Below are 26271 nucleotides of genomic sequence, written 5' to 3'. Positions count from 1 at the left end.
AATTTTAAAAAAAATTCTTTCTAAAACTCCGTATCAAATCAAACTAACTCGTAACTTGGAACGGAGGAAGTACAAGGCAACCATAAACATTACATTTAATAAAATGAAATGAACCAATCTAAAGGTGTCCCCAACTTAATGCCACATTTATTTCGAAAGGATAGGAGTATGTTTAGCAAAATAATACTATGAAATTAAAATTATGAGAATGTTTTTGGAACAACCATATTTTGAATCCTAATTATTATTAATAATGATAATTTGACCGATTACCAAATGTAGCAATAGTTCAATGTATCAATTCGCTCTACATCAACATATCAGTTTGTTCGGTTTTGTTTAATGTTGGTGTAATATATAACAAACATATAATATATAAATATGTTATTTAGTTTTGTTTTATTATTATTTATTTTTTAACTTTGAACATGTATAAGTAAACACTTTAATTGTATATAATTGAAGAAATAAACACACACGTTCTATGTGACATCCTACATGATAATTTGCATCGTACGTGGTATCCTATGTGTATTACGCCACATAAGACTCATATTTCTACTTGTTCAACTTCTTACATGTTTAGGTGTCTATTTATGCACACTCAAAATTGAAGGGTATAAATGTGAAATGATGCCAAATTAAAACGCATGTTTATGTATTAAAATTACAGTTAAAAATAAAATAAACAAAAAAAGAATAAAAAAGAATTTTAGTTAGGAGCATATATCTCACTCTCTTTAAGAAGATTCAAGTCCATTGCGATATAATCTATACAAATCCAACAATATCACTCTTGACATGTCCCGTTCGTGATACAAACAACTTTGTACTCAAACAAACTTTAGATTAATTCAATATATAATTACTCTATTTTTATATATTAATTATAATTTTAAATTATGTATATAATAACAAAATAAATGAGTATGGACCTCAACTCCGTTTCTCGTGCAAGTCCAAGGTTGACGGATCTATCCTATACTAGTTTTAATTTTGTATCTCAAATTTCAACGTAAGAATAAAAAATAAAATAAAAATGCGTAACTTTCGCCCAAAATATGTAAAATGGTTGCTTCTAAATACAGCAAACCTTTAGCGCCCATTTCTCTGTTGCCCTGCATGACAGGAATCCTTGTATCCAATAACCATTTTTCTCCCCCTTACATAGAATTTTGAAATTTCTCATGAATTTTCTTCTTCTTCTTCTTGGGGGAGAAAGAAGATTAAGGATTAAAGATGATGATCATGATGCTAGCAGTGTTTGTTCTTGGTGGGATATTTGTTCTTGCAGTGGAAGCTGTAGGAATTGCTATTTTTATATGGTGGCTTATGAGAAGGGTTGATAAAGGAAAACAACCTCAAGGGTCTTTGTCTTTTGCTGGGGATATTGATCCATCTTTCTACAACAAGCAGGCAGGTACCCATTTTTCTTGCTTTATTGTTTGCCCTAATGTTTAATGTATTATGTGTGTGATTTTTTCACTGCACAATTTTGTTTTGCACACATTCTGTTTGTATTGTTGTCTAAATTGCGTATTGAGTAGTTAATCGGTTCATCCCGGACTAACCTGAGAAGTTAGTCAGTTTCGATGTGTCAAGTCAGACGGTGCCACACAAATTAGGACGAAGGGAGTACTATTTGTGAGCAAATATACAAAGTGGTTTTGATCATGTTAGCACTATCTTAAGAAACTATTTTAGCAATGTGAAATGTTTTTCCAATATTAAACAAGCCTAACTCCATGGGTGGTTGCAGGAACAAACAAATTTCAATAATAAAATCAGCAAGTCGAGGTAGGTATGATGGACTGATGGTTGGGCTAACTCTTCTTTGAATTTAAAATGAAGAAGTCATAATCAGGTAGTATAGGTGTACGAGAAAATAGTTACTCAATAAGGACGTGACATGTGTCTTGCTGCAAGTCCGAAGACTTGAAACGTGTCACTTTGTTGGTAATGTTTGGGACTATTCAAGATTTTTGACTAGTGTAAGGAGCCTCACACGTCGGGCAAAGATGACTTCCTAACTTTCAAAACTCACACTGCACTTTTTGCACACAAATTCTTTTGAAAAGTCTCATTTCCAGGCATTATAGTGGAAACCATCCTAATATTGTACAACTAATAGTCTAATACCTCAGAGTATTCCAAGTATAATCTAGTACAGACCATTCTATGCACAACAGGAAGCTCCCAGAATGCCCAATCTTGCAGTGTTTTGGTATTTCTTGATGAGAAGATTTTTATTAATGAATATGATGTTTACACACTTCAATGATTATTATCAGCAGTCTGTCATCTTTCCCTTATATATATATATATAAAGAAACAGAGAAAGGTAGTGGTTCTTGAAGACAATGTAAATGTTATTAGAAGAGTAAATGCACCAGAGAAAGTTCCCATTTCATGTTATAACCTTCTGATAATTTAACAGATTCCAGCTGGAGACCAGTGCTCTAATCATTGACTAATCACCTCTCTGTCTCTTGTGCTACTAGAAAACAGTGAATGAATCATCTCTTTATCACCATTAAATGAATGTTATATGGTGTGTGAGAAGATTATTTTTTGATGTGCAATTATCTGGGAATGGAATTTATATTATCGTACTAATATTCTTTTGATACATGTGCAGTGCTATTTTCATTAGTATTCTATAATTAAACTGGAGTTTTCTTTTCTATTCAAGCACCGTGCCTTTTTTCCTCAGTGGACTTGATCAGTATAACTTATAGTATTATGTGTATTTGTTCCCAGGGAATAGTATGGGTTCTAGAATCTGAAAGAATCCTGAAAGCATTAAACACGGACAAAGCTACAAAGCAGAACAAAGCCCAGAAAGAGATCTTAGAGGTAATACCTTCTCAAAAATTTGGAAAAATCAAGAATCACTCTCTCATCCTAATAGAATCGGATGGTTCCCATACTGAAATTCCACTCAAAGGTTGCATGGTTGCAGCTGTTTCTGCTTCAAGCTTGTCCAGCAGAAAATGGTAAGTTAGAACCTACTTGACTTTACTTTTTGAAGTGCGTCTGAGTTAAAACTCTTCCTGCATCTTTCACTGGTTAAATATGGTACTTGAGCTACTCACTTCAAATATGAAAGTTGGAAATATTCAAGAGTAATCCATCCTGTTCTAGCAATTTTATGGACATGGTAGATTATTTGTGTTGGAGGCATAAGATCTAAAGAAAGCCTTCTTGGCTCTGTTTTAGTTATAAGCAAATCCTAATTTTGTGTCTCCGGCACTGCAGCAGGAAAACTCGAGTGGGTACAAAGAGAACTTGACAGCTTTATACTTCTTCTTAGCTTGAATTCATCTGGTTGTGAGAAGCTGATTTGATTTTAGCAAAATTTCTTCCTGATCCATAGTGTGTGAAGTATATAAAATGATTCTCTGAGCTTTTAGAAGCTATATGAAGGAAAATTCCAATAAAAGAATATGCACCAGAAGACAGATACCTAGTAATCTTTATATTCTACAAATAAAAAAATTGATTGGTAAATTCATGCTACCTAGAGATATATCTTCTTTATGTAATATGAATTTCTCTTTGCAAGTGCTTTCTGCTGACAAGTTTTGCCTAGAATGAAGATGCATGTCAGATTGTATTGCGCACCATGCATTTAACTTTGTTTTATATGGTTGGTTGACCTGTTGGACATATTGACTTGAATCTTATCCTAATATAGACTGGTAAAATGCCTATCACATACCTTCTTATATTTTGCTTACCCAAAAATTGATGTTTGTTCTATTTACAAATCTCAGCTTGAAGCTAAAAGATATATAATGGGCATAGTGCTCTGCTAGATTGCCTCCACACGGGGCAGGCAAGAGACATAGCTAGAACTCAGTCTTTTTAATCCACAGACACCCCAGGGAGTTTGAATACTACTTTCTTTTCTAGTGGGGAGATGGGATAATCGAAAGAATTCTGTTCAACAGCCCAAGGGCATAGGTCCAATAGTTCTGTTCTTAAAACTCCATTCCCAGCGCCTTTCCTTCATATCCTAGTTTGACCTTGTACGATGTGTAAAATCTTCACTATTCAAGGTTATAAGAGGCAACATGAGTAAGTCTATTTTTTGCCTACTGTTACTTAAAATAATTGATTGAATATGATAAATTTCATACTAGTATTTTAGCTTGTGGTTTCTTCCCCTTTTTCTCTACTCTAAAGTAGTTAAATATCTTTTAGAGTATTACATACACCAGAAAAAAAGTGGGTGCTGTATATATAGTCAAATTTCTCTTAAAGAATAGAACCTGTGAATGACCATAAAAGGTAGGACGCTCAATTTGGGACTTAAAATTCTCCAACGCTAGAAGCATCCCATTGTGTGGCATTAATTTAGTTAGGCAATAAGTGGCATTAAGCAGTTCTCTTTGTGCTTTTTATATTCTAAGACAAAGATGTGGCCTGCCATTTCTAATGGTATAAGCATCTAGTTGTCTAAAAAAAGATAAATCAATAAGCATATTTTTTCATGAATAATAAGAATATGCCCAAGTAGTTATGAATGAAAAGTTGGAACACAAGCTGCACAGCCTTACCATTCCAAGATGTAATCAATTCAAACAGGTTTTAACCTCATTAAAGAAGATCGTATAAGGGAACTTTTTACTTTGAAAGGTTTTAACCTCTGGCACATAAATGTTTCTTTAGTTTTTATATAAGAAAGGATGACACCAACTGTAGCTTAGCACTTCAATTTTGTTACAGGGCGAAAAGATACCCAATTAAAGTTGAAAGTGGAGCATCTGCTGTATATAAAGGAAGTAGAATATTTTACCTTTACCTGGAAACATCTTGGGAGAAGGAAGCATGGTGCAAAGCCCTTCGTCTTGCTTCCTGTGAGGATGAAGAAAAAATAAAATGGCTGGCAAAGTTAAATGTAGAGTTCCAGAATTACCTGACGTCACTAAACGCAGCGTATCCTTCATTTATGAAACCATCTTCTAGTTTTGGTGCTGAAGTAGTTGATAAATCAAGTAAGCCAGATGGTTCCTCGTCAAAAGTTCGTCAATTTCTAAAAAAGTTAACCAAGAAAGCTTCCAAGAATGCTCCAGAAAATAAGGCAAGTAGCAGTTTAAAATTAGGCCCTGAAGAACGAAAGTTGATTGAGAAAGGCCCTTCATTCCAAGACCTTGACTTGGCTAGTAGTGTCATGAAGGTTGCTCCAACAAGAAAGCCTCTTGATTTTTCCAATGAGGATGTTATAGTGCCTTCATCTACTGGGTCTGTCATTTCTGATGCAGATTCTGAGGACAGGGTTATTGGTGATGAAGGATCCCTTTGTTGGAATTTGTTAATATCACGGTTGTTCTTTGATGCTAAAAGAAATGAGCAGATGAAAAGTTCTTTGCAAGAACGGATTCAGGTTCGTGTCTCCTTTTACTTGATTATGAGATGTGACGTAATTTCAATTGTCATCATAGTTTAGCCTTTTTTAGTTTTTAGGCTAAATATTGGTTATTAAGTTACTTGTATTGCTTTTCTAGGACGTTAACAACTGGTATACATACTATTACACCTTCAAGTTACCAATCTCAAAAAAAATAAAATACTACCACACCTTAATTCCAAGGTAGTTGTAGTTGGTTGTATGTTTACTCTGTATCTGTTCTGTCTATTTGGATCTAGTTCATGCCAAAACTCATTAATTAGTTTTTCAAGACATGAAATGCAGAAAAAATAATGTCAAATTTCGTTAGGATGTCTCTAGATACAATGATCTATTGTATTTAAATGATTGAATATTGTAGACATATTTTTTTGTGTAGTACATATTACAGGAGTTATAGTGTTCCTACCCTATTAAGAAAAAGGACGTTATATGATATACTAGGACAATCTCTACTTAATTGTAGGATAATAATGACTTGTGTTATAATTGTACTAGATGAAGCTTCCTGTATTACAAGACCCTAATGTGTTGTGTCAATAATAAAATCTCCAGCATATATAGAGGACTTGAACGAATTTTCATTTTTGTCTTCCCATTTCTGTGTAAAGAAAATTATGTAGATGATGCAGAAACCTTAGTAGAATTTCTAGATTCCTTGTAAGTTGAACAAGGTCTTCTTTAATTGTACATATAGCTGCCAACACTATCTTGTTAATGAAGGAAGACGACCCTAATATGTAATGTCAATAATTAAATCCTCAGTTCATCTCTCCTTTCTCTCTCTTCTATTTCTTTACATGGTATCAGAACTTTCAAAATTTGGTAGACTCAATTGTATTTACGTGTTTGCCAGTGTTATTTTTATCTTTCTTTTTCCTGACCCAGTTCTTCTTTTCCCCCTCTTTTTTGGCCGGTGTCCTATGCTCTCTACTCCCTTCTATTCCCAATGCGCCACTCCTCCTTTTGCCGTGGGGCACCAGTCCTCTCAACACCGCTCCCTTCTCTGGTGATCAGTGTTGTTTCTCTCTTTTAGCCGACCAGCATCGTTCCTCTTGCAGCGACCGTTTTGGTGGCGGCTTGGCATGCAACCTTCCCTTCCATTTTGATAGCAGTTTTATAGCAAGATTTGAGTGTTAGTAGGTTTCCTTTGATATTAATACTAAGTACTCGAGACGAGCAAACTCAATAAAATAAAAATTAAACAACTTCTATGCCTGAAACCCAAGTTAATTGGGAATGAAATAAATGTTGAAAATAAAAATATAGTTCATACGGTTGTATGATAAAATGTTCAATGCACAATTTGTCTTGGATCATTTGATTTGATAAATCGAATATGGTAGAATATTATAAATGATATATATGAAACAACGATGTACCTTACATTAAGTAAAGAATAATTGTTGACCTTATCAAGTAGAGAATAAGTACATATCTTATTATTTTAAGTAAAGACTCCTACACAAGGGGCCCTTATTGTGTAATGTCATTAATGAAGTCGTCAATGTGTAGTTTTCTTCTTCTCACTTTTCTTGGTATCAGAGCCTCTATAATCTCAACAGAGACTCAAATAACTTTTGGATTTTAAACAACAAAAAAAATTGTTGTCTCTAATCTGAGACTTGTTCCTATAAAATGTCATACAACTTGATACTTCTATGTGTAACATTTTTTAAGAAATTTTGCCACGTGCTTGGATAAATGGCTAGTGATCAGCAGAAAGCTATTCTGTAAGAAAATGAACTTGGTTCAGTACTTGCCACCTTTCTACTTAAGTAAGCTCTTGAAGGATTAAACTACTTTTCTTTCCCTGCTATGGCACTAAGAAAATTTATCAGTTTAAGACGAGAAGTTTATTTAATGCACTTCACTTTGAAGCTTTCTGTGCATATATTTTAATGTGACAGTTTCATGATCACTTGAAGAGAAATATGTTGTTGTAATAAGGCTATAACTCCATGTTCTCCTTATTTGTAGAGAACCCTCTCCAATATTCGTAGCCCCAGTTACATAGGTGAAGTAACTTGTGCAGCTGTTAATGTTGGTGACCTCCCTCCCTATATACATGCAATGAGGGTTCTTCCCTCAGATATGAACGAGCTCTGGGCTTTCGAAATTGATATTCAGTACTCTGGTGGTGCAATATTAGACCTTGAAACGAGGCTTGAAGTTCAAGACCTTGATTTACATGAGGGGGACGAAGCAAGTTTAGATTCAAGTGTTGTTGATAACGTCAAATCAGATCTGTTAGAAGGTTATGAACGCTTCAGTGAACAATTTAAGCATTCCGACGAGAACGCAGATAAGATGGACCAAAGAAGTGGTGGTGATATGCTTGCACGTATGTAATAAAACCTTTTTTGGTTATTTCATTGTTGAAAAATAGATTTATCTTTATCTGTTAGTAATCTAAAGTGCATTAATCAGGTAACTTTTCAACCGCAAGCAGAAGCTCTAATTGCTCTAGTTGCTCACCTCCTGGATCTAAGTGGAAATCAATCTTACATTCTGTGGCCAAGCAGGTTTCACAGGTTGGTTATAATGTTCTGCTTATCTCTAGCAATTTAACCTTGGGTTTCCCTGAAGTAAACTTCCTGGCTTTGCTGTGTTTGAACGCTTTAACTTGCTGGTGGATGTCAATGGCTGCAACAAACGTGTTGCAATACTTTTGAACCTATTGCAAAATTCATAACTAGGGTACAACACTAGCGTTCGATCATAATTATCTGTAATAATTGCCTTCTTGTTATGCTATAGAAAAAAGGAAGTAACTAAAACTCATGTCATACAGTTGACCTTTGGTATTTTCTCTTTCATAATTGATGAAAATAGAAAATGGTAGTTAGATATGGATGCAAGGTGGTAGAGTTGGGAAGGCAGCTTATCTCTAATTGGATTTCCTTATCTTTCTTATTTAAATTACGACTTGAGACTAGGGGAGAGTGGATAGGACAAGGTGGTGGATGACGTAAAGAAGGGAAGAATAAATTGTGCTGAGAATGGGATTGACTTATTATACAATCATGAGACTTGTGCTTCACTGTTATTTTCCTATTGCCTGTATTACGAAGATATTCAGAAATGCTCCTTTTTTCCTGTTTATGTTGGCTTTGCAGTAGTGAATGGAAAATTTTATGTGTCCATCTTGTAGCTAGTGGAAGTAGCTCATCGATTTCTAACCATTGTATTTCAATTTTCAACATTCAGGTTCCACTCTCATTGGGGATCAGGGTTGCATCTCTACGAGGAACACTGAGGTTATACGTAAAGCCACCACCTTCAGATCAAATATGGTTTGGATTCACAGTGATGCCAGATATTGATATCCATTTGAACTCTTCTGTTGGGGATCGTAAGATCTCAAGTGGACACCTTTTGTTGTTCATAACCAGTCGAATTAAGGTCAGTTTTAAAAGTAATCTTCTGTTCTGTTTGAATGATATTCATCAAGTAAATTGAGATTGCCAGTCAGCTACACAAGCTTTTAGGTGCTGTGAATGACAAAGGTAGAATGTATGCCAAAATGGCCTGAAACTTAGGAGACAACTATTCCGTACTCTCGACAACTGACCAAAGATCCCATGTCTTAGCATGAGGTACTATTGCCATCTGCTATGCTTCTCCTTCCTGATTTTCTTCAACTTAAAGCATCATAAAAGCTTCTCGACTTTAGTTGGCCCAATCAGAGTATCCACCTCAAAAGATCCATGAGCGGATTTTGTGTAGATGATACGTAAATTGGTCTCAAATAGATCATCACAGTATCTATTCAGTGAAATTTAAAAAGGTACTCAGAGGGTGATTTGGTTACTTATTTCGTGGGGAGAGAGGATGATGGTACTTTATATGGCACCAACAGATAGTGTGCTAGTAGAATACACAGCTCGTCTAGCCAGTTTATTACTTTTAGGACTTGTCTTTTCGTGGCACTTACTCAATGACCTGAATTTTTTGCAAATCGTGCCGACTACAAAAGAAAAACCAACTTACTGATTTTAAGATTCTACACCAGGGGATGTGTTGGCAATTTTTCCATATATGTTCTCTTCTCTGCACCTACCGGCTACATTGTTTGCTTAAATTTTCTTGGAAGTTGAGCTGATGCTGTTACAAACTGATGCAGGCTGCTATTCGTGAATCTGTTGTGCTTCCAAACTGTGAGAATGTATGCATACCTTGGATGATAGCAGAAAAGGATGATTGGGTTCCCTTAAAAGATGCTCCCTATATATGGATTCATAACAAATCTGCAGTTAATGCCAAGAAACAAGAATCAGATAGGAGAAGTACCAGCAGTAATGCTGAAAGTGAACAAGAGAAACTGAACAGAGTTGGATGGGCTACTCAAAAGAGTAAGTCCCTGGATCCACACTCTTTGTACTCAGCTCCTAAGGTCCAGCCTAGTTTCAGAAGCCTCACTACAAGTCCAGAAAGAACACACCTTGAGTCTAAGAAACATCAGGGAGAGACACTACCACGCAAGTCATCAGACCCACAGGTATATTTATCAGTTCATATGGGCCAGTCTTCTGGAGCGGACTTGCATGCCCCTTTGTTGAGCCACAATGAACAGCTAGAGAGTCACCGCATGAGCACAGAGGAAAACATGCAAAGCTACTCACCTTCATCTTCTCATTCACTGAGTATGCTGGAGGAACAAAATAGTTCTACAGAAGATGAGATGAAGCCAAGAAGAACAAGTGCAAGGGCTAAGATGCTTGGTTTGCGGAAAAAAATGGGGGAAAAGCTTGAAGAGAAGAAGCGTCACATAGAAGAGAAGGGGAGACACTTGGTGACAAGGATGAGAAGCCACAAGGAATATTCGTAAATCTGCAGTTTGATTGAACAAGGGAAAACACGGGTCAGTTTATTCAAAGGCTGTTCAGTTTAGACTATACGCAAGTTTCTCTCACTTATTCAAGTAGCTAACGAAAATTGGATCCATACTCAGTCTTGTGCCCTGATACCCTTTGTCGATGATCTCTTCTCACTTGTAAAAGTAAAAATTGTAGCCATTAGAAACCCATTTCAAGTACAGTCACATAGTAGATTTAAACTGCTTAGTCTTTGCAGAAATGATGAATACACTTGTACCAAATCAGATTTATTTAACTAAAAATGGTCTGTTATATGCCAATGACAACCCATGTTTGCACTTGCAGTAGGCAGACAGAATGGTCAATACAAAAAGAGGTCTTCAAAGTAACACCTAAGATTTGTAATGCAGGATTATTAAGTCCTTTTTCTTTAGCAAATTGGTCTTGTATTCTTTACAAGTTATATTTTTTTTTCGAGAAAAGACATAAAATGACACCTGAAGTTGTCTCAGATTTTTAAAAACACACCTTAACTATGTAAATGTTCTATTACCCCACAAAAGTATTAAATATCTTTGTAAATTGACCATTTTGACTCATTTTCTCATCAACCTCACACGCGTGAGACACACTCTCCTTTTAATTAATTAATTTAATTTAAATATCAATTAAGTACAGGTTTAACCCGACCCAAATCGTTAAAAAGATAAATGGTACACTTTCTTTTCTTTTCTTCTCTCTAAATTTCTCACTTTCTTTCTTTATATTTTATTTTCTTTCTCAATTGCAATTCAATTACAACTTCTTTTGAAGTTTACATCTATTTCAATTTTGCCATTTGTTGGTCAATTTCTTGGAAAATTAGCTCAGCAAACAAGAAGTTTTCATGTTCATTTTAGTATTTGATAAAGATTATATTTTTTTTCTTCATGGATTTGTGATCTTTCGGAGAAAAACACATGTAAGAAATTATTTTAAGATAAAAACTAAAAAGTGTTAGAATCTTACCTTCTTTTTTTTAAAAATTCATCTTGGACCAATGGTCCATTATTATTAATAATAAATGAGAAAAAATTACAACTTGGGTTAAAAAGACTCAGACAAACAAAAAAAAATCACCAATTTTAAAAAAAGAAAAGAATTTGAAAAAAAAGAAGAGGAAAGTCTCTACAGAAGGACCAAGATCCTCACGCCTTTCATCAAATTTGATTCAATGAAGCTCTAGTTTGCCTTACCCTTTTTGCCAGCTTCGAAGCATTTATCTACGAGCTTGGGCAAGATTCACTTCGGCAGTACCTTCATTAAAGAGAAAAGAATTTTTTTTCATTAGTATAACAAGAGGCAACAAGGAGACCATATGGAATAAAAGCAACAATTGTCAAAAATGGTTCCTTTGAAAGAATGGGGAAAAGTTAGGGAAGATGAGTACTTTAAAAAGGAAAGAATTAAATAATAGATTAAAAAATGACGCGTGTCACTTGTTAATTCGTTCTTTGGATGAAAAATCTATCATTCACGCGCATTATTTGCGTGAAAACAAACATAGGGAGAAAACGGGTCTATATCTCCTACTTTCGTGGGGTAATAGGACACTCATATAGTTAAAGTGTCTTATTAAAAATTCGGGACAACTTTAGGTGTCACTAATCAAAATTTTATAATTGCGAGTGTCCTTAATAGACCATTCTCACGATTAAAAGGAGCATTTCCATGTTGAACTTTCGTAACGTCAGGTTTCGGTTTTTAGTTTGATTAACGTTTCACAATGTTATAAAATACTTAATTAACGTTTCACAATGTTATGAAATACTTAAGAACTTACATTACACTCTACCCCTTCTAGATTCAACTTCATTACTTATTTATAGCATAGTACTTACATTTTAATTGACTCCTCACAATTAAGACTCAAATTTTCCTTTATTGTCCATTTTAGCATATCAAGAAAATGTAAGATGGTGTGGGGCAAAATTGGGTTAAAAAAGGTTTCACTAAAAAGACATGCTATAAATGATTAAAAATAATTTCGTACATCAACAAGTCCAAAATTTTTATAAATTGCATTGTAAACAAAACCGTCTGTAACAAGAACTCACATCTAAATTAACAAAAAAGAACTCTCTGAAGGAGTCAAGTTCATTCCCAGCCAGTAGCAGCAGCTGGAGCAGGGGTCACTTCTGGTACACCAGCAGGAGGAGCAGCTGCAGCATCCCAACCTCCCTCAACCACTGAAAGATATGGAGGGCATTATATTATGTTATTTTTATACATAGAAGAGAAAGAAACACATCAAAACAGACTCAAATAACTAAGAGATAACTCAATGTATCATGTATCACATTCTTTTTTTTTTCTTAAAGCATTCACAAAGTAGAACAAGATAAGATGAAAGAATACAGAGGTTCTGCATCCACTGACTTTAATAACTAATTCCAGAAAATACGTCACTAACCTGCATCTCCAGACCAGTCACCAGTAGCTGCAGGAACAGATGTTGCACCATCTGCAGCCCATTGGGCATCAGGGATTTGGCTGCTAGTCCAATCACCACCAAGAGCAGCGCCACCATATTCTGCATAATCAGCAATAGCAGGTACTTCCTCATCTTGTTGCTCTTTTGCCTCTTCAGGCTCTCTGTAAAAGAAGAGATCCACCTACAGCAGAACTTAAATGAGAGAATGATACATGTTCAACTGCTTAAAGATGCACACAACACATGTTTAAATTGAATACCAAATAAAAATGGAACTTGAATAATATTCAAACTTAAGAAAAGTTAAACTAGTATAGCAGGTAGGAAAATATTATGAGCAAATAGCTATCATCCATATATAGTTTACCATGACATCCCACTTGGGTCCAGGACTAATGGTACCACGCATCTGTAGTACCATCCTTGCTAAGATCCAAAAGAGAACACCAATGCTGTGCTTTCCTTTGTTGTTGGCAGGGATACCAATGTCAACATATCGCATGGGTGAATCAGTGTCACAGAAGGCAATAGTGGGGATGTTTCCAAGAGCAGCTTCCTTAATAGGCTGCAAATGACTCAAACTAGTTATAAAATGTCAACAACCTAAAAAAGAAACAAGTGATGTTACAGCAGTATCAACCTGGTGATCAGTTCTTGGGTCAGTGAGAATGAGAAGTCTTGGCTCGCTGTATGAAGTCTGAAGCTGATTGGTAAAGGTACCAGGGGTGTGACGGCCAGCAATAGCATGTGCACCAGTATATTGTGCGAACTTCAAGACGGCTCTCTGCCCATAAGGCCTGGCAGATTGCACAATGATGTCCTGAGGATTCTCAATAGAAACAATAACTCTAGCTGCCATATGCAGCTTATCCCATGTCTTTCCAGCGTTAATAATGTAGATACCTGGGAATAAAGGATCGATCATGATACAAGGATAGTTGCTAAACTAACAGATACATTAATTCACTAATATCATTGATTAGGAAGTCATATATATACCCAGCCAAATACAAATTAATTTAGAATCAGAATTTATCAACACTAACACATCATTTTTTACCTAATAATAAATCAACAGATAGTATAAATACCAGAGACAAAAATAGGCATAATAAACAGTAATTCATTGTCAACTGATGAAAGATCAGTTGTTCATCCACAGAAAAAAATATCGTAAAACACATAATCTACATGGATCGCATATTAATTACCTGAATGTACTAGCACTATAGAGTCAAATTATTATTTTTCAAGCATAATAACTAAGAAAAATATACAGCCTATAACCAAACAGTAAAATATATTCACTAAGTATTTCATCCCCTTCAAATCACTAATAAGTATCAATATCCTATTCTAACCATATATTCCGATACCAGCACGTAAATTCTAGGAGAAAATCATATAAATACATACTAAATTATCATCATGGATCCAGAACAGAATGAAAATGAGGATATTTGCAGTTTAGTATAGTGAAGTATAGAGTATACCGTCGTTGCGACGCTTGAAGACGTAACGTTCCATTTGGAAGTCACAGTTCTTAGTACCGAGGTGGACTTCAGCTGCCAACATCAGCTGTATGTCAGCCTCTTTCGTCGTCAATGTCCTTGGTTGCTGTGTGATTGCCGCCATTGGTGTGCTCTGTTACTCTCCCTTAGCTTCCTCTGCTTTTAGGGTTTCACTGCGGCTAGAGAGAAAACACTGAAGGGAACGCCGAGCCATTAAAAAGCTCCTTTCGTTGGGCTTTAATATTGGGCTTGGGCTTTGCTACATTTTAAACCCTAGTGATTCAGCTCTTACAGTGGATGGCTTCATTAATTTGTTTTTTTTTTAAATAACGAACTACGCTTAATTATCTTAAGATAAAAAAAGTAGTAACTACTAAGGTAACTACATTATAATAATATCAATTTTAAGGAGTAAATTGGTTTGCTACACTTTTCCGCTATACTAAAATTCACTCCTCATAATTAATAAAAAAAGTCATTTAAACAAAGAGTTTGAGATACACTAATTAAGGGAGGGGGAAAATGTAAAAATAGCCCTAAATTGAAAAAGAGGAAAATGAATCGATATATGTATGTAAGAAAATAAAAAGGGTCCTCTATGCTAATATGTTTGACCCATATTAACTTTAGCAAAAAGGTTCAACCAAGTGGGGCGGATTAATTTACTAATTGAAGTAGTAGTTTTTTTAAAAAAAAAATTAGCTTAAAAATCTCACACTGTAAGTGTCGAAAAAATTATATGAATCGGTTGAATGATTTTTAAGGAGGTAATTATCTGTAATTGAGAGCTCATTTGAGAAATTTAGTTGTGAATTTTTTTAGGGAAAATGGACCCGAATTTTAATAAATAGTATGTATATGTCTTCCGTTATACTTTGTGTCCATATAAGCCCCTACTGTCCAATTATAGGTACATATATACCCCTCTCACTAACAAACCCCTAATTTTTTAGACGTGTCTTAATCCTATTGACCTACCCGTTTGATCCTTTTTTTAATCTATTACCCAACTATCTGCCCTATAACCCAATACCCATCCAATTTTCTCTAGAAAAAATTCAAATTTTCATTTTCGCGATTTTTGCCGCCTTACTTGGCAGATTATGAGGGTTGGGCTATGTTTGTTGATTGTGATTTCTTGTACTAGGTGGATATTAAAGAATTGAGGGATATTATTGATGATAAATATACTTTAATGTGTGTACAAGATGCTTTGATGTGTGTACAACATGATTATACTCCTAAAGTAATCCAAATTTGGGTGTTTTAATTTGGATTACTTTTAGAGAAAATTCGGTGGGTATTGGATAGCTGGATAATGGGTTAAAAAAAGGAAAAATTATATAAATTGATATATTTTAATAAATAATTATTGGTTTTAATAATATTTTTTATTTATTACTATTTATATCAATACTATGTTAAATCTGTCATATGTATTAAAAGTGAATTATATATGCAATACATATGAATTATATATGAACTATAATTATTTTTTAAATATATTATGTTTGTTTAATAAAAATTTGATTAACATTGTATTATAGTGAATTAAAATGTATGATAAATGAATTATTTATCATTAAAATTTGTATTATATATAAATAAAAAATTGTTCTTTATATTATGAATTAAACTTGTATTGTAAATGAATTAAAAGTGATGAAGTGAAAAAGAAATATTATTGTTATAAATGGTAAATATTTTGTTATTATAGTATATTTATATAAGTTTCCCTTAAAAAAGGGTCAAACGGATAGTTCGATAGGATTTAGACACATGTAAAAAATTAGGGGTTCGTTAGTGAAAAAGGTATATATGTACCTATAATTGGATGACATAGACTTATATGGACTCAAAGTATAACGGAGGGCATACACGTACTATTTATTAAAGTTTGAGGCTAAATCCATTCCTTTTTCCAAATTTCTATGATATAATCAGAAGTGTCAAGTTTTATCATCAATAACTCAAAATATAAATTATCTCTTGCTTTTTTTTAATTATTGGACAAATAAAAACAAATCGAAAAAATAATAGAGTACGTCATGATCTTTTCGTATTTTAACATGATTAAATTTCTATTTAGTTATTCTAGTTATATCCACAGACAAGATACAAAAAAAGTACTTAAAACATAATGATATATATCTCATATCAAATTCTCCCCACACAAAATTCACTATTTAAGTTTAATACGATACAAAGAAACGTCTCTTAACTATATAACATAGATATAATAACAAAATCCTTTTAATTTATTGTTCTTACTCTTAACTAGATTATGTATTAGTACTCCTCCAGCATTGTGGTATTTTTCCACATAAATTTTAACATTTAATTTGATGTGGTTGAACTTATTTTTTTGGAGTAAGAACATACATGCTGCAATCATGTGATTCAACACTTGCTGATAGTTGTCCTTTAACTGATCCTTTTGTTGAATGCTGCAATTCAATCCAAATGATAAATTAGGAAGTGTCAAATAAATTAAAATTGGGAACTTACACAACATATGATTAATTAATATTGTGGTTTTGCGCAAAGAGTCGTAAAATATATATTGTAGTAAGAGATCGCTTGTTTGAGTTCTAAAAATGAAATTGTTTTTTGATAGAATGCTTTTTATAAAACTCAAAGCATTTTTGGGTTAAATCCAAATATATACACATTTAGTTGGATCATCTTTTTGCCCTTTTTCTCTCACTATATGTAAACAACTCATGACCCAAAGGGGACGATACTAACTATCGTGAGAATTTAATTTCTTAAAAAAGATTGCTACTATTTTTTAAGCTTGATGCTCAATAATAATTCGAGATTCGATCATTATTAACATATAATTACATAAACATATTCTTGAGCTTAATGCTCGAAAATAATAAGGCACTAGCTCAAGGAGCACCAAGAAAACAAATACTAGTACTATATATTTTGACTTAAAATTTCGAATTCGTTTTCACTATTTTAGAAATTAGACTAGAATTTCTCCTATATAAACTAACAATAATGATCGAGTAAAGAGTTCAAGGGTAACACTGATCTTTTTAAGGGATGAGTCGTCGCTTTAATATGACTTAGACAACCCTTTTCTCGTAAGATAATTTTTATAATTAAGTTAGGCCTAATATTCATTTATTAATAGATCGTAATATCAAATATGAGAAATTTAAAAAATTGAAATAAAATAAATGAAAGACTTACAGCCCACAAGTCTCTTGCATCAACAAGAGTGGAATAATCAAGGCCAATATCAGACCAATAAGCAGTTATATCAGCCTTATATGATCCTCTGTTCCATAGCACAACTGCTACTCTTTTCCCACTTAAAGGCCCTGCCCAAACCTGTTACAAAGTGTATATATTTACTAGTTTTAGTAAATAAATATAAGAGGAATTAATTGGAAATACAAATCAAAATTCAAAATATTTACCTCCAAATCTCCATATTGCTTAACTTTTTTACCTTGAACTCCAAGTTTATCTGATCTCAATGTCAACAAATAAAAACATGTTATGTTCTTGTCTTCAACTACGTGCTATTGATCATTTTAGAATACAATCAGAGGTGTTAAATGAACAGATTGAGTTGAACTTGGAAGAAAACAAAAATGATTGATAAAGTGCTCTGTTATTCGATTTCGACAGAGTACATACTTCAAAATTCAAAACGAAATATCATGTAATTAACGTTTGAATAAAAATGACTAAAGTCCTGCAAAAAGTACATGACTAAAATTTAGGTAAAAATGATCGAAGTCCAACCGTATTACTTGAACTTAAGACGGAAATACATGAACTTCACTCGTATGTAACTTCAGATATTTTGTTGAGCATAACTTGAGACTCCTTATGGCTTATTCATGAATGAGAGTATATGTACAACTTTGAGATGAGTTAAATGGGACAGCTAAAAATGAACTGGATTAGGTCATTAACTCGCTCAAATTTAAACAAATCATATTTTCGTATGTTAATTTTACCACACGCACACGGAACCAAAAAGAAGAAGGCAAAATCTTTTACCTTGATTAACTGCAATGACCTCTGGATTACTTAGAATGTCATGGGCAGTATTATCCATTGATCTTAAATCACAACCTATAATTAAAGGTGCCTATACAAAACAAATATATCAATAACATATTAAATTCTTTTTTTTTTTTTCAAATCGAATTTACTAAATTTAAAATTCAAATTATAATAATTAGAACTAACCTTTACTAATGCCCAAATACTGAAATGAGAACGATATTCTCCAAAACTCATTCCTCCATTTCCAACTTCTAACATATCTGGATCTGAAATAACAAATTAAAACCATGTAATTAAAGATCACTTCAATTTAAGTTAAAAAGAAATTTAATTTTAGTGTTTTTTTTTTAATAATTAGTAAAAAATAAAATACACAAAGTTTTGATAATTAATTTTATACCATTCCAGCCACCTGGACCAGCATAAGATGCCCACTGATCATTCAAATCAGCCCGAGAAGTCATACTGCAACGCGAAACACACTAACTATCACTATTTTATTCATTGTCATAACGTTTAGCGTAGAATTATTTAAAACTCTAAAAAGTAAATATAATAAAAATGTGAAAATTTATAAGTGAAGATTCTGAATAACACTTTAAAGTTATTTATTTTTATAATTTCTATATTTTACCTGTTCCAATCATCAGTAATATCTCCAGTAGTTCTCCAACTATTTCCAACAGAGGAAGCCCACGTGGCAGGATTATCATCTCCCCTGAAAGTGACAAAATAACGTATTTCAATTTTTTATTTAAAATATCAAATTAAACTTTAAAAATTAATCAATTTAATTTTTTTTTTTAAAAATAATATAACAAATAAAAATAGACAGATTAGTAGCGATTTGTGTAAAAATACTATTCAAGAAAATGCACTCACCATTCACACATGGAATAAAATATAGCCCTTCCAGAGTTTTGTAAAGCATTGCTCATTATGGGATACCTGTTCCATTTAAGGAAACAAATATTGTTAATTATGAACATTTTAATATATCTATATTCTTGTTGAGACAGGAAGAAACGGTCAAAATTTATTCCCATGGTGTTTACATCGTACCACTATAATCTTTCAACTCATTTGTTACTTAATCAGAATAGAATATTATTGATTTGATATTAATTTCGAGCGAATATAAATTATTTTTCGAGAGACAAGTATAGTACGTTCGTACCTTTCTCTTGGACTTCGATCTTCATTGTTACAATTATCATACTTCAAGTAATCAACACCCTAAGGAATATAACACAAGTTAGATATTGATGATTAAATGCTAAACTAAAAATAATTAACTCAAAAAAAATAATCTCCATGATTAAGTATTGTGTTTTTTTTTTTTAAAAAAAAAATGTGTGTATAATGTAGGCCAAGCATACACAATAATACCCAGGAAGCAAAAGTTTTTGCGTCTTGTTCTTCGTGTCCTAATGAACCTGGCATTTGTTTACTACACGTCTGAGTCCTGCATTAAAAAAAATTAAAATGGTTAGTTTTAATAAAAATTATGACTAAAAATGTAACTAATAAAATATGTTAATTAGTAATTTTTTACCCAGCATCAGAATAAACTCCAAGTTTTAATCCTTTGCCGTGAACATAATCTGCCAGTGCTTTAATCCCAGAAGGAAAAGTTGAACCTTTAGCAACCATATTTCCCTGTTAAAGTGTACGATAATTTGGTTTACGATCAAATATTTATACATAATAATAAACATTTTTATATATATGATATATTATTTGAACAAAAGCTACTAAGACGACTCGTAGAATACCTGCGAGTCTCTATTGGCTTCGGCCCAACAGTCATCTGAAGGAATAATATACGATAAATGATTTAGTAATAAAATTGAAAAGGTCATTTACTATTTTACTATATGACAATCACTATTACTAGTCATTATCATTACTGACTAAAAAATATTTGTTGATACATATATTATTCTATTAAAAGTGGAGTAATATTAATTAAATCTTTTAATAAAATAAATTTATACATTTTAATATAATATTTTACCTATATTGATGTACTCATATCCAAGAGAAGCAAGTCCAGTATGTACCATTGCATCAGCTGCCACATGAAAAAAGCAAAAAGAGAAAAAAAGTGACAACTGTTGTGCAGCTAGCAAATGAAATGTTATTATATGGTTACATGTATGTATATTTTTAATTACACTTTTCTTTTCCATTTCAAAGTAGAAAATAATTTTGCTGACCTGTCCCCTTTATTATGTTCTCATCTATATTGCAACCAAAATGATTCCAGCTGCTCCATCTGTACTTTTAAAGTATCAATATTATTTCATATATTTTTTATAAAAATATAATTATATATTTTAATTCAGATATATTAATAAAAAAATTAACAAGGGAAATAGATTTTCATATTCAAATGGGTGTTCACTACCTTTTGACTTTGTGAGCATTATTAACGGTAAAAAGTTACTTAAAAAATGTTACTGTTATATTTAAACGTCTTTGGTGTTATTCTACTGTCGTGCTTATTGGTTAGAAAAGACGCATCTACTATAAGTAATTTATTATTTTCTCTATTTTATTTTACGTGACACTTTTTATTTTTTAAGAGTCAAATAATTTAATTTTGAATAGACATTTGCGTATGAAATCTTCAAATTTTTTGAAATAAAATTTATATATTAGTAAACAACGTAAAAAATACTATAAGTCACAATAATTACTAATTCAAATGTTAAAAGGATTTATAAAAAATTTTTGATCAAGATTCATTTGAATCTCGAAATACGAAAAATACCACGAACAGAGAAAGTATGACACTTCAGTTTGAATCATTTATTTATTTTTAGAAGTGTTGGGGTCCTCTTTGGGTAAGTTGACGTCCTCTTTGGAACGCATTTCTTATGAGAAATAAATGGAGTTGTTGGGGTCCACATAGATGAAAAATCGAAGAAAATTATGTGCTAACTGATAATTTTTTATTTTTATTTTACTAATTAATAAACCACTGGAAAGTTTGAAGTGTTTTTTGTTTTCTTGCTCGTAAAACATTTTTTGAATTTACAGACCTTAGTTAATTATTTTATTGGTACAACAAACATGTAGACAACTTGACAAGTTCACGAGCTTTTATTATGACTCCCACCTACACAGCATTCCTTTGTGATTTCTCTTTCATTATAACAATGAGGGGTCATCAGTGTACTAAAAAAAAATAATATATGTATTAGTTTTAAGTGTTAGTAATATATTGTTTAATATATTACTTTTCAATATATATATTAAAGTTCATATAACTAATATCCGTAGTATTAGTAATAAAAACATAGATTAAACACGCAATTGTCACCTCTTCACTATATTGGTGATTGTTATTATTAAAACACAAAATCAAACACTGCACTGTAGAAACAATTTAATATATTATTTAATACGAGCATTAGTATTATTAATATATCAAATTTAACATTATTCTTATATATCCTACGTAACTTACAAAGACATCATATTCAGACAATCAATAATGTCTTGCAGAAATAAGTTTTGTGCACCGACAGTATATATTGTTAAACAAAATCTTACCCCATTTGCGGAGTTTGGCCAAGGCCATTGCCCAAGAGGTTTCTCCGGTTGAATTCATTTACACTTAAATTTGAATTAACGATGAGATTTCGTGGCTGCAGACGAGCATATACCGTAGCCAGAGACAAACACAAGCAGCACCACAACAGAAGTGGTGAAGTTGATGACATCGTTTTTCCGATAGGCTTTAGAGCTTTGGCTACGAACAATATTTAAATGTTCAAGAGAGCCCCTTTTAAGTGAAAGGGGAAGCAAAAAACTTTGGGGTTTTAATATGTGAATGACAACCTACCTATTTATATTGTTTATATTAATGCTATGTGGGCAGTCGGCAGATGGAAATAATTTTTATATTAATATATATATATATATATGTATGTAACTCATTATGATAAATATAGTATTATTTATTATAAATAAAATTTTAAATTCTCAATTCGTGTCATGATCAGGCATGTTGGGCTGATGAGGAAAAGTTGTTACTGCTTGAGGTGGACAAGTAAATTAAATCTGGCTAGGCAGATTTTTCTATTTATAGAGATATATATGTCATGACAAGTGACACTTTAGTTTGTGGTGGTGGTGCCACAATGCAATGTATTCTTCATCAATCATTTGACTTCTGGCACTATTCCTCCAAACTAGCGGTAGAGCTAGTGTATGGATTATAAGTAGAATTTAATAATTTTAATTTTGAATTTGTAACAAAATGATTATTAATATTAATATATATAAATTATTAATTTAAAATTTTAAATTTTGACTCCGATCCAATTCGTCAAAAATCTTTTTAACTCTCAGGATTTTACGCTCTTACTATATATCTATTCTTGATCTGACAAAATTTTAAATGTTATTTACTACTATAGTTATCTATGACATTTGCTCTTACCAAAATGGTGGACCAACATTACTTTTGTAACCGTCTTGTTGAATATGAAGTCCAACGATTTTTTTTTTATCAAATTAAGATAATGTATTTAATGAAATGGTGAAATGCAACATACTCCATTATATTGATAAGATCGAAATTCTTGTTACGCATTGTACTTTTTTTTTTTATATGTAAATTGGATGTCACTATCTTGATATATTACCACAAATCATCAACAAATTAAAATTCGTTTTTCAACTAGTCAAGGACGATAGCAACTTAGAACAGACAATTATTAACTTATTTTAGTGGGTGTATTTGATTCATTGGAAATAATTGCAAAGATTTTCATCATGCATCTTGTTCGATCAGAATTCAGCGACAAAGTTATGATTTTAACTTTATAAATTTTGAATTTTATGATTGTGATTTAAAGTGATAGTAACTAGACTCTTCTAAATTTAATATTTATATATATTTAATGAATTTATTAATATAAATATTAGTGTTTTAAAAGGCAAGGCGTGAGACAGTGTGTTTTACTTCGTATAGGATGAGGTGTAAGCTTCGAGGCATTGGGGTAAGCGCTATGGATCTTAATTTTTTTAATTTACAATATAGTATAATAATACAAAATTAGAAAAAGAATACATCAAAGTGTGAAATAATTATATACACGATTAATGAAACTCATAGAAAATAACTTCTAACATGAAATAAATCTTGTATGTTAACTTTTCAACAGTAAAAGAATTATTATTTCCAAAAATATATATTTTTAACGTACTATACAATTCACCTAATAATCAATAAAACTTCTAATATTATAATAAAAACATCACTCCATTATATTTGTAAAAATAACAACCTAGGTAGGATCGAAATTCTTGTCACGCATCGTATTTATTTTGGTATATGTAAATTGGATGTCACATCTTGATATATACATAATCCATCCGATATTACCACAAATTCTCAACAAATCAAAATTCGTTTTTTTTTTTTTTTAAAAAAGTTTATCAAGAACGATAGCGACTTAAAACAAACCATTATTAACTATTTTAGTGGGTGTATTTGATTCCTTGGAAGTGGTAAAGATATCGTAATCTTACCCAACAGTGAAATTAAAATGTTAACTTTATATATTTTATAATTACCATTTTAAATGATAATAACTGAATCCTAAATTTAATATATATATTTAATGAATTTATTAACATGATATTTATCGAATATATTAACATAAATAACTCACATGCAAATTACTACCTCTGTCACTGAATTCTTACTATTGGGAGAGATGTAAAATAGTAAAAAATCAAGTATGTATATTATAAGTATATAAATAAGACGAGTGTGGAGCTTCATATTGAAGCACGAGAGTGTCGGCATTGTTTTGTTTTGTTTTGTTTAAGGGACAGTAAGGCACTGCTCATGATGCCTCATGTGAACTCTAGATATACATATTTAAATGTAGTCTTCAATATTGTTACGCCTAGAATTATTCATTTGTCCTTTGCATTATCGTATGTCATGCCCTTATTTGTATACATACGAGTATACGAGTCTACGTATTATATTTGTATATCTTCTCATGTGACCTCCTTCTACAACGATAGGTATATGGAAAGAAACGTTTTATGAGTTCAGACTTACTATTTATTGCAATTTTAGTGAATAAAAGCACATAAATTTATGTTTTTACGTCAAAAGAGTTCTCTGTATTAAGATGAACACGCAACTGAGAACGCAGGTAGATAATCGAGTTTTGTCTTAAGATGAACACGCAACTGAACGCAGATAGATAGATGTATACGAACTCTCATCCTAATCCCCAGCTATTCCTCTTCGGTTATCCTATTTTTTACTTTTTTCCAATATTATATTTGTTGTTGTTGTGACGTTACACATGCTGGAATTCACCATTTCTTTTCACATGAGCAAAACAATATCACCCTGTTGTTCATCATTTGTCTCCCACCTTCAAGAGCTATAGGCCCATTGGACTGTGCAATACCAAAATATAAATCTAAATTGGTCCATCCTCCTTTATATCATTGGGCCTAGTCCAGTTTCCTTTCAAATAAAAGAGCCTCATACAATGTCATCATTGTCCAAGAATACGTATCCATTTAGCTAACTAGTTAAAAAAATTAACTTATTTAATGATAATACTATATTTTAATAATATTAATAAATATGTCAAAAATGTCATTATTTTAAAAATAAATAATTATTCTGATATTATTAATATTTTCTCTCTCATTATTTACAACCTTTTTCTCTCTCTCATAGATTACACATTTTTCTATATTTATGTAATTAGATAGATATTAAAATCATTTTAATTTTTCTCTCTCTTTTCTTAAGCTTATCAATTTCTGTCTCATACTTTCTTTCTTATTAAATCCCCAGATTTTTCTCTTTTTTCTTACTCTTCTTTTCAATTTCTCTCTCTAACATTCTTCCAAATCAATTCTACAGATTTTCGATTCAATATATTAATATTTTCTATTATTCTCATTTAATTTCGTTGTAAGATTTGATTTGAAAATTAACATTGATTTGGGTATTATGTTTTTCAGATTCCTTATTTATTTACCTGCTGATTTTAGTGTTTTTTGTTGTTCTTAAAACATTTTTTAAGATTTGAGACTATATAATTCTATCTTCAATGGACGTTTATAAGAGAATTACTAGAGGTATTGGACAAAATAATCAAAGTTCTTCCGATTTTCTATCATTTATTTTTTTTCCACTCAAGAATTAAACAACAATATAGGTTCCGCTTGTAAATCTAAGGAGGATATACGACGGAGAAAAATGCCTGAATCCGTCGATGTACAAAATTCCACACAAATTTTTAACCATGAAGTTGAAGAAGACCAATTTGTTGGAGAAGAGATACTTCTTTTTTGCATGTACTGTGTTTTGCATGTTTAGTTTAATTTGTTTAGTAATATGTAAGATTCAAAAAAATTCATGTTACAATGCATTTGGAAGTATATATGGAATTTTTATAATGTTATAGTTAGTATTTATTTTTGTATTTTATATATTTATTGTATTTTGTGTTCTTTTTTTTTTGTGTGTGTTAGTTATGTCAATGTAACACATTATATGAGTTTGATTGTGTATATTTCATAGTTTTAATGTTTTTTGTATTCATAGATTTGGAAGTGTATATTGAATTTTGTTGCTGTTTTAGTCGGTATGTATTTTTGTATTTCATTGTTTTATTGTATTTTGTATCCATAGATTTGGAATTGTATTTCATATATTTAATTCATTTTGCATTCTGTTTTTTTGTGATAGTTATGTCAATGTACCACATTTAGTATTTATTTTTGTATTTCATAGTTTTATTGTTTTTTGTATTCATAAATTTGGTAGTATATATTGAATTTTGATACTGTTTTAGTCAGTATGCATTTTTACAATTAATAGTTGTATTCATTATATTGCATTGTTTCTGAATTTGATATTTTTTTCTAATTTGTATTTATTCTAAAGGTTTGTCAACTAGTTATGTATTTTATTTAAGAATGAGAACACCAAATATTCAATTATTTCTTTTCAATTTT

At 31.7% G+C, this 26271-nt stretch overlaps 3 protein-coding genes and 1 long non-coding RNA gene across 7 annotated transcripts; 1 reads left to right on the top strand and 3 right to left on the bottom strand.

The window, feature by feature from the left end:
• The first annotated feature begins 1008 nt into the window (after positions 1 to 1008).
• On the top strand, positions 1009 to 10553 carry LOC101250278 (uncharacterized). Of its 4 annotated transcripts, XM_069295216.1 has the most exons (8): positions 1113 to 1420; positions 1760 to 1797; positions 2761 to 2996; positions 4732 to 5389; positions 7394 to 7757; positions 7844 to 7947; positions 8624 to 8818; positions 9540 to 10553. In XM_069295216.1, the coding sequence occupies exons 3-8, from the start codon at positions 2953 to 2955 to the stop codon at positions 10242 to 10244; spliced, it is 2070 nt and encodes a 689-aa protein (XP_069151317.1). In that variant the 5' UTR covers positions 1113 to 1420; positions 1760 to 1797; positions 2761 to 2952; the 3' UTR covers positions 10245 to 10553. The 4 variants fall into 4 exon arrangements, with proteins under 4 accessions (XP_010317540.1, XP_004234314.1, XP_069151317.1 ...); XM_010319238.4 differs by lacking the exon at positions 1760 to 1797 and having other exon boundaries at positions 1009 to 1416; XM_004234266.5 differs by lacking the exon at positions 1760 to 1797 and having other exon boundaries at positions 1096 to 1420.
• On the bottom strand, positions 8824 to 9997 carry LOC112941101 (uncharacterized). The gene is made up of 2 exons (XR_003246070.2): positions 9858 to 9997; positions 8824 to 9663 (listed from the first exon to the last, which is right to left on the bottom strand). It is a non-coding gene; the product is annotated as an uncharacterized lncRNA (long non-coding RNA).
• Positions 10554 to 12219: 1666 nt separating the features above from the next.
• On the bottom strand, positions 12220 to 14444 carry LOC101250574 (small ribosomal subunit protein uS2). The gene is made up of 5 exons (XM_004234267.5): positions 14200 to 14444; positions 13347 to 13609; positions 13074 to 13271; positions 12686 to 12887; positions 12220 to 12461 (listed from the first exon to the last, which is right to left on the bottom strand). Exons 1-5 carry the CDS (start codon positions 14339 to 14341, stop codon positions 12370 to 12372), a joined length of 897 nt encoding a protein of 298 aa, XP_004234315.1. The 5' UTR covers positions 14342 to 14444; the 3' UTR covers positions 12220 to 12369.
• A 1900-nt stretch (positions 14445 to 16344) lies between these two features.
• On the bottom strand, positions 16345 to 22189 carry AGAL (alpha-galactosidase). The gene is made up of 15 exons (NM_001247042.2): positions 21814 to 22189; positions 20472 to 20530; positions 20270 to 20326; positions 20028 to 20062; positions 19808 to 19911; positions 19642 to 19717; positions 19430 to 19488; positions 19135 to 19200; positions 18887 to 18970; positions 18653 to 18717; positions 18436 to 18518; positions 18244 to 18334; positions 17652 to 17701; positions 17422 to 17562; positions 16345 to 16664 (listed from the first exon to the last, which is right to left on the bottom strand). Exons 1-15 carry the CDS (start codon positions 21981 to 21983, stop codon positions 16575 to 16577), a joined length of 1230 nt encoding a protein of 409 aa, NP_001233971.2. The 5' UTR covers positions 21984 to 22189; the 3' UTR covers positions 16345 to 16574.
• Positions 22190 to 26271: the final 4082 nt, after the last annotated feature.

The sequence above is a fragment of the Solanum lycopersicum genome, chromosome 3, assembly GCF_036512215.1.
Source record: "Solanum lycopersicum chromosome 3, SLM_r2.1".
Taxonomy (NCBI): domain Eukaryota; kingdom Viridiplantae; phylum Streptophyta; class Magnoliopsida; order Solanales; family Solanaceae; genus Solanum; species Solanum lycopersicum.
The sequence above is the reverse complement of the archived record's forward strand: the minus strand, read 5'-3'. Positions and strand labels throughout refer to the sequence as shown.

What these genes read in the sequence shown, in the direction of transcription:
- LOC101250574 (XM_004234267.5), bottom strand. Translation starts at nt 14,341, where the DNA reads ATGGCGGCAATCACACAGCAACCAAGGACATTGACGACGAAAGAGGCT. An exon ending in CTTCAAGCGTCGCAACGACG is followed by an intron (nt 13,610 to 14,199) that starts GTATACTCTATA and finishes CTTTATTCCCAG; the next exon opens with GTATCTACATTATTAACGCT. An exon ending in TGACTGGTCTGGAGATGCAG is followed by an intron (nt 12,462 to 12,685) that starts GTTAGTGACGTA and finishes CATATCTTTCAG; the next exon opens with TGGTTGAGGGAGGTTGGGAT.
- AGAL (NM_001247042.2), bottom strand. Translation starts at nt 21,983, where the DNA reads ATGTCATCAACTTCACCACTTCTGTTGTGGTGCTGCTTGTGTTTGTCT. An exon ending in GGCCAAACTCCGCAAATGGG is followed by an intron (nt 20,531 to 21,813) that starts GTAAGATTTTGT and finishes TTAAAAGTACAG; the next exon opens with ATGGAGCAGCTGGAATCATT. An exon ending in CAAAAACTTTTGCTTCCTGG is followed by an intron (nt 19,489 to 19,641) that starts GTATTATTGTGT and finishes TATATTCCTTAG; the next exon opens with GGTGTTGATTACTTGAAGTA.
- LOC101250278 (XM_010319238.4), top strand. Translation starts at nt 1,240, where the DNA reads ATGATGATCATGATGCTAGCAGTGTTTGTTCTTGGTGGGATATTTGTT. An exon ending in CTTTGCAAGAACGGATTCAG is followed by an intron (nt 5,390 to 7,393) that starts GTTCGTGTCTCC and finishes CCTTATTTGTAG; the next exon opens with AGAACCCTCTCCAATATTCG. An exon ending in TCATAACCAGTCGAATTAAG is followed by an intron (nt 8,819 to 9,539) that starts GTCAGTTTTAAA and finishes AAACTGATGCAG; the next exon opens with GCTGCTATTCGTGAATCTGT.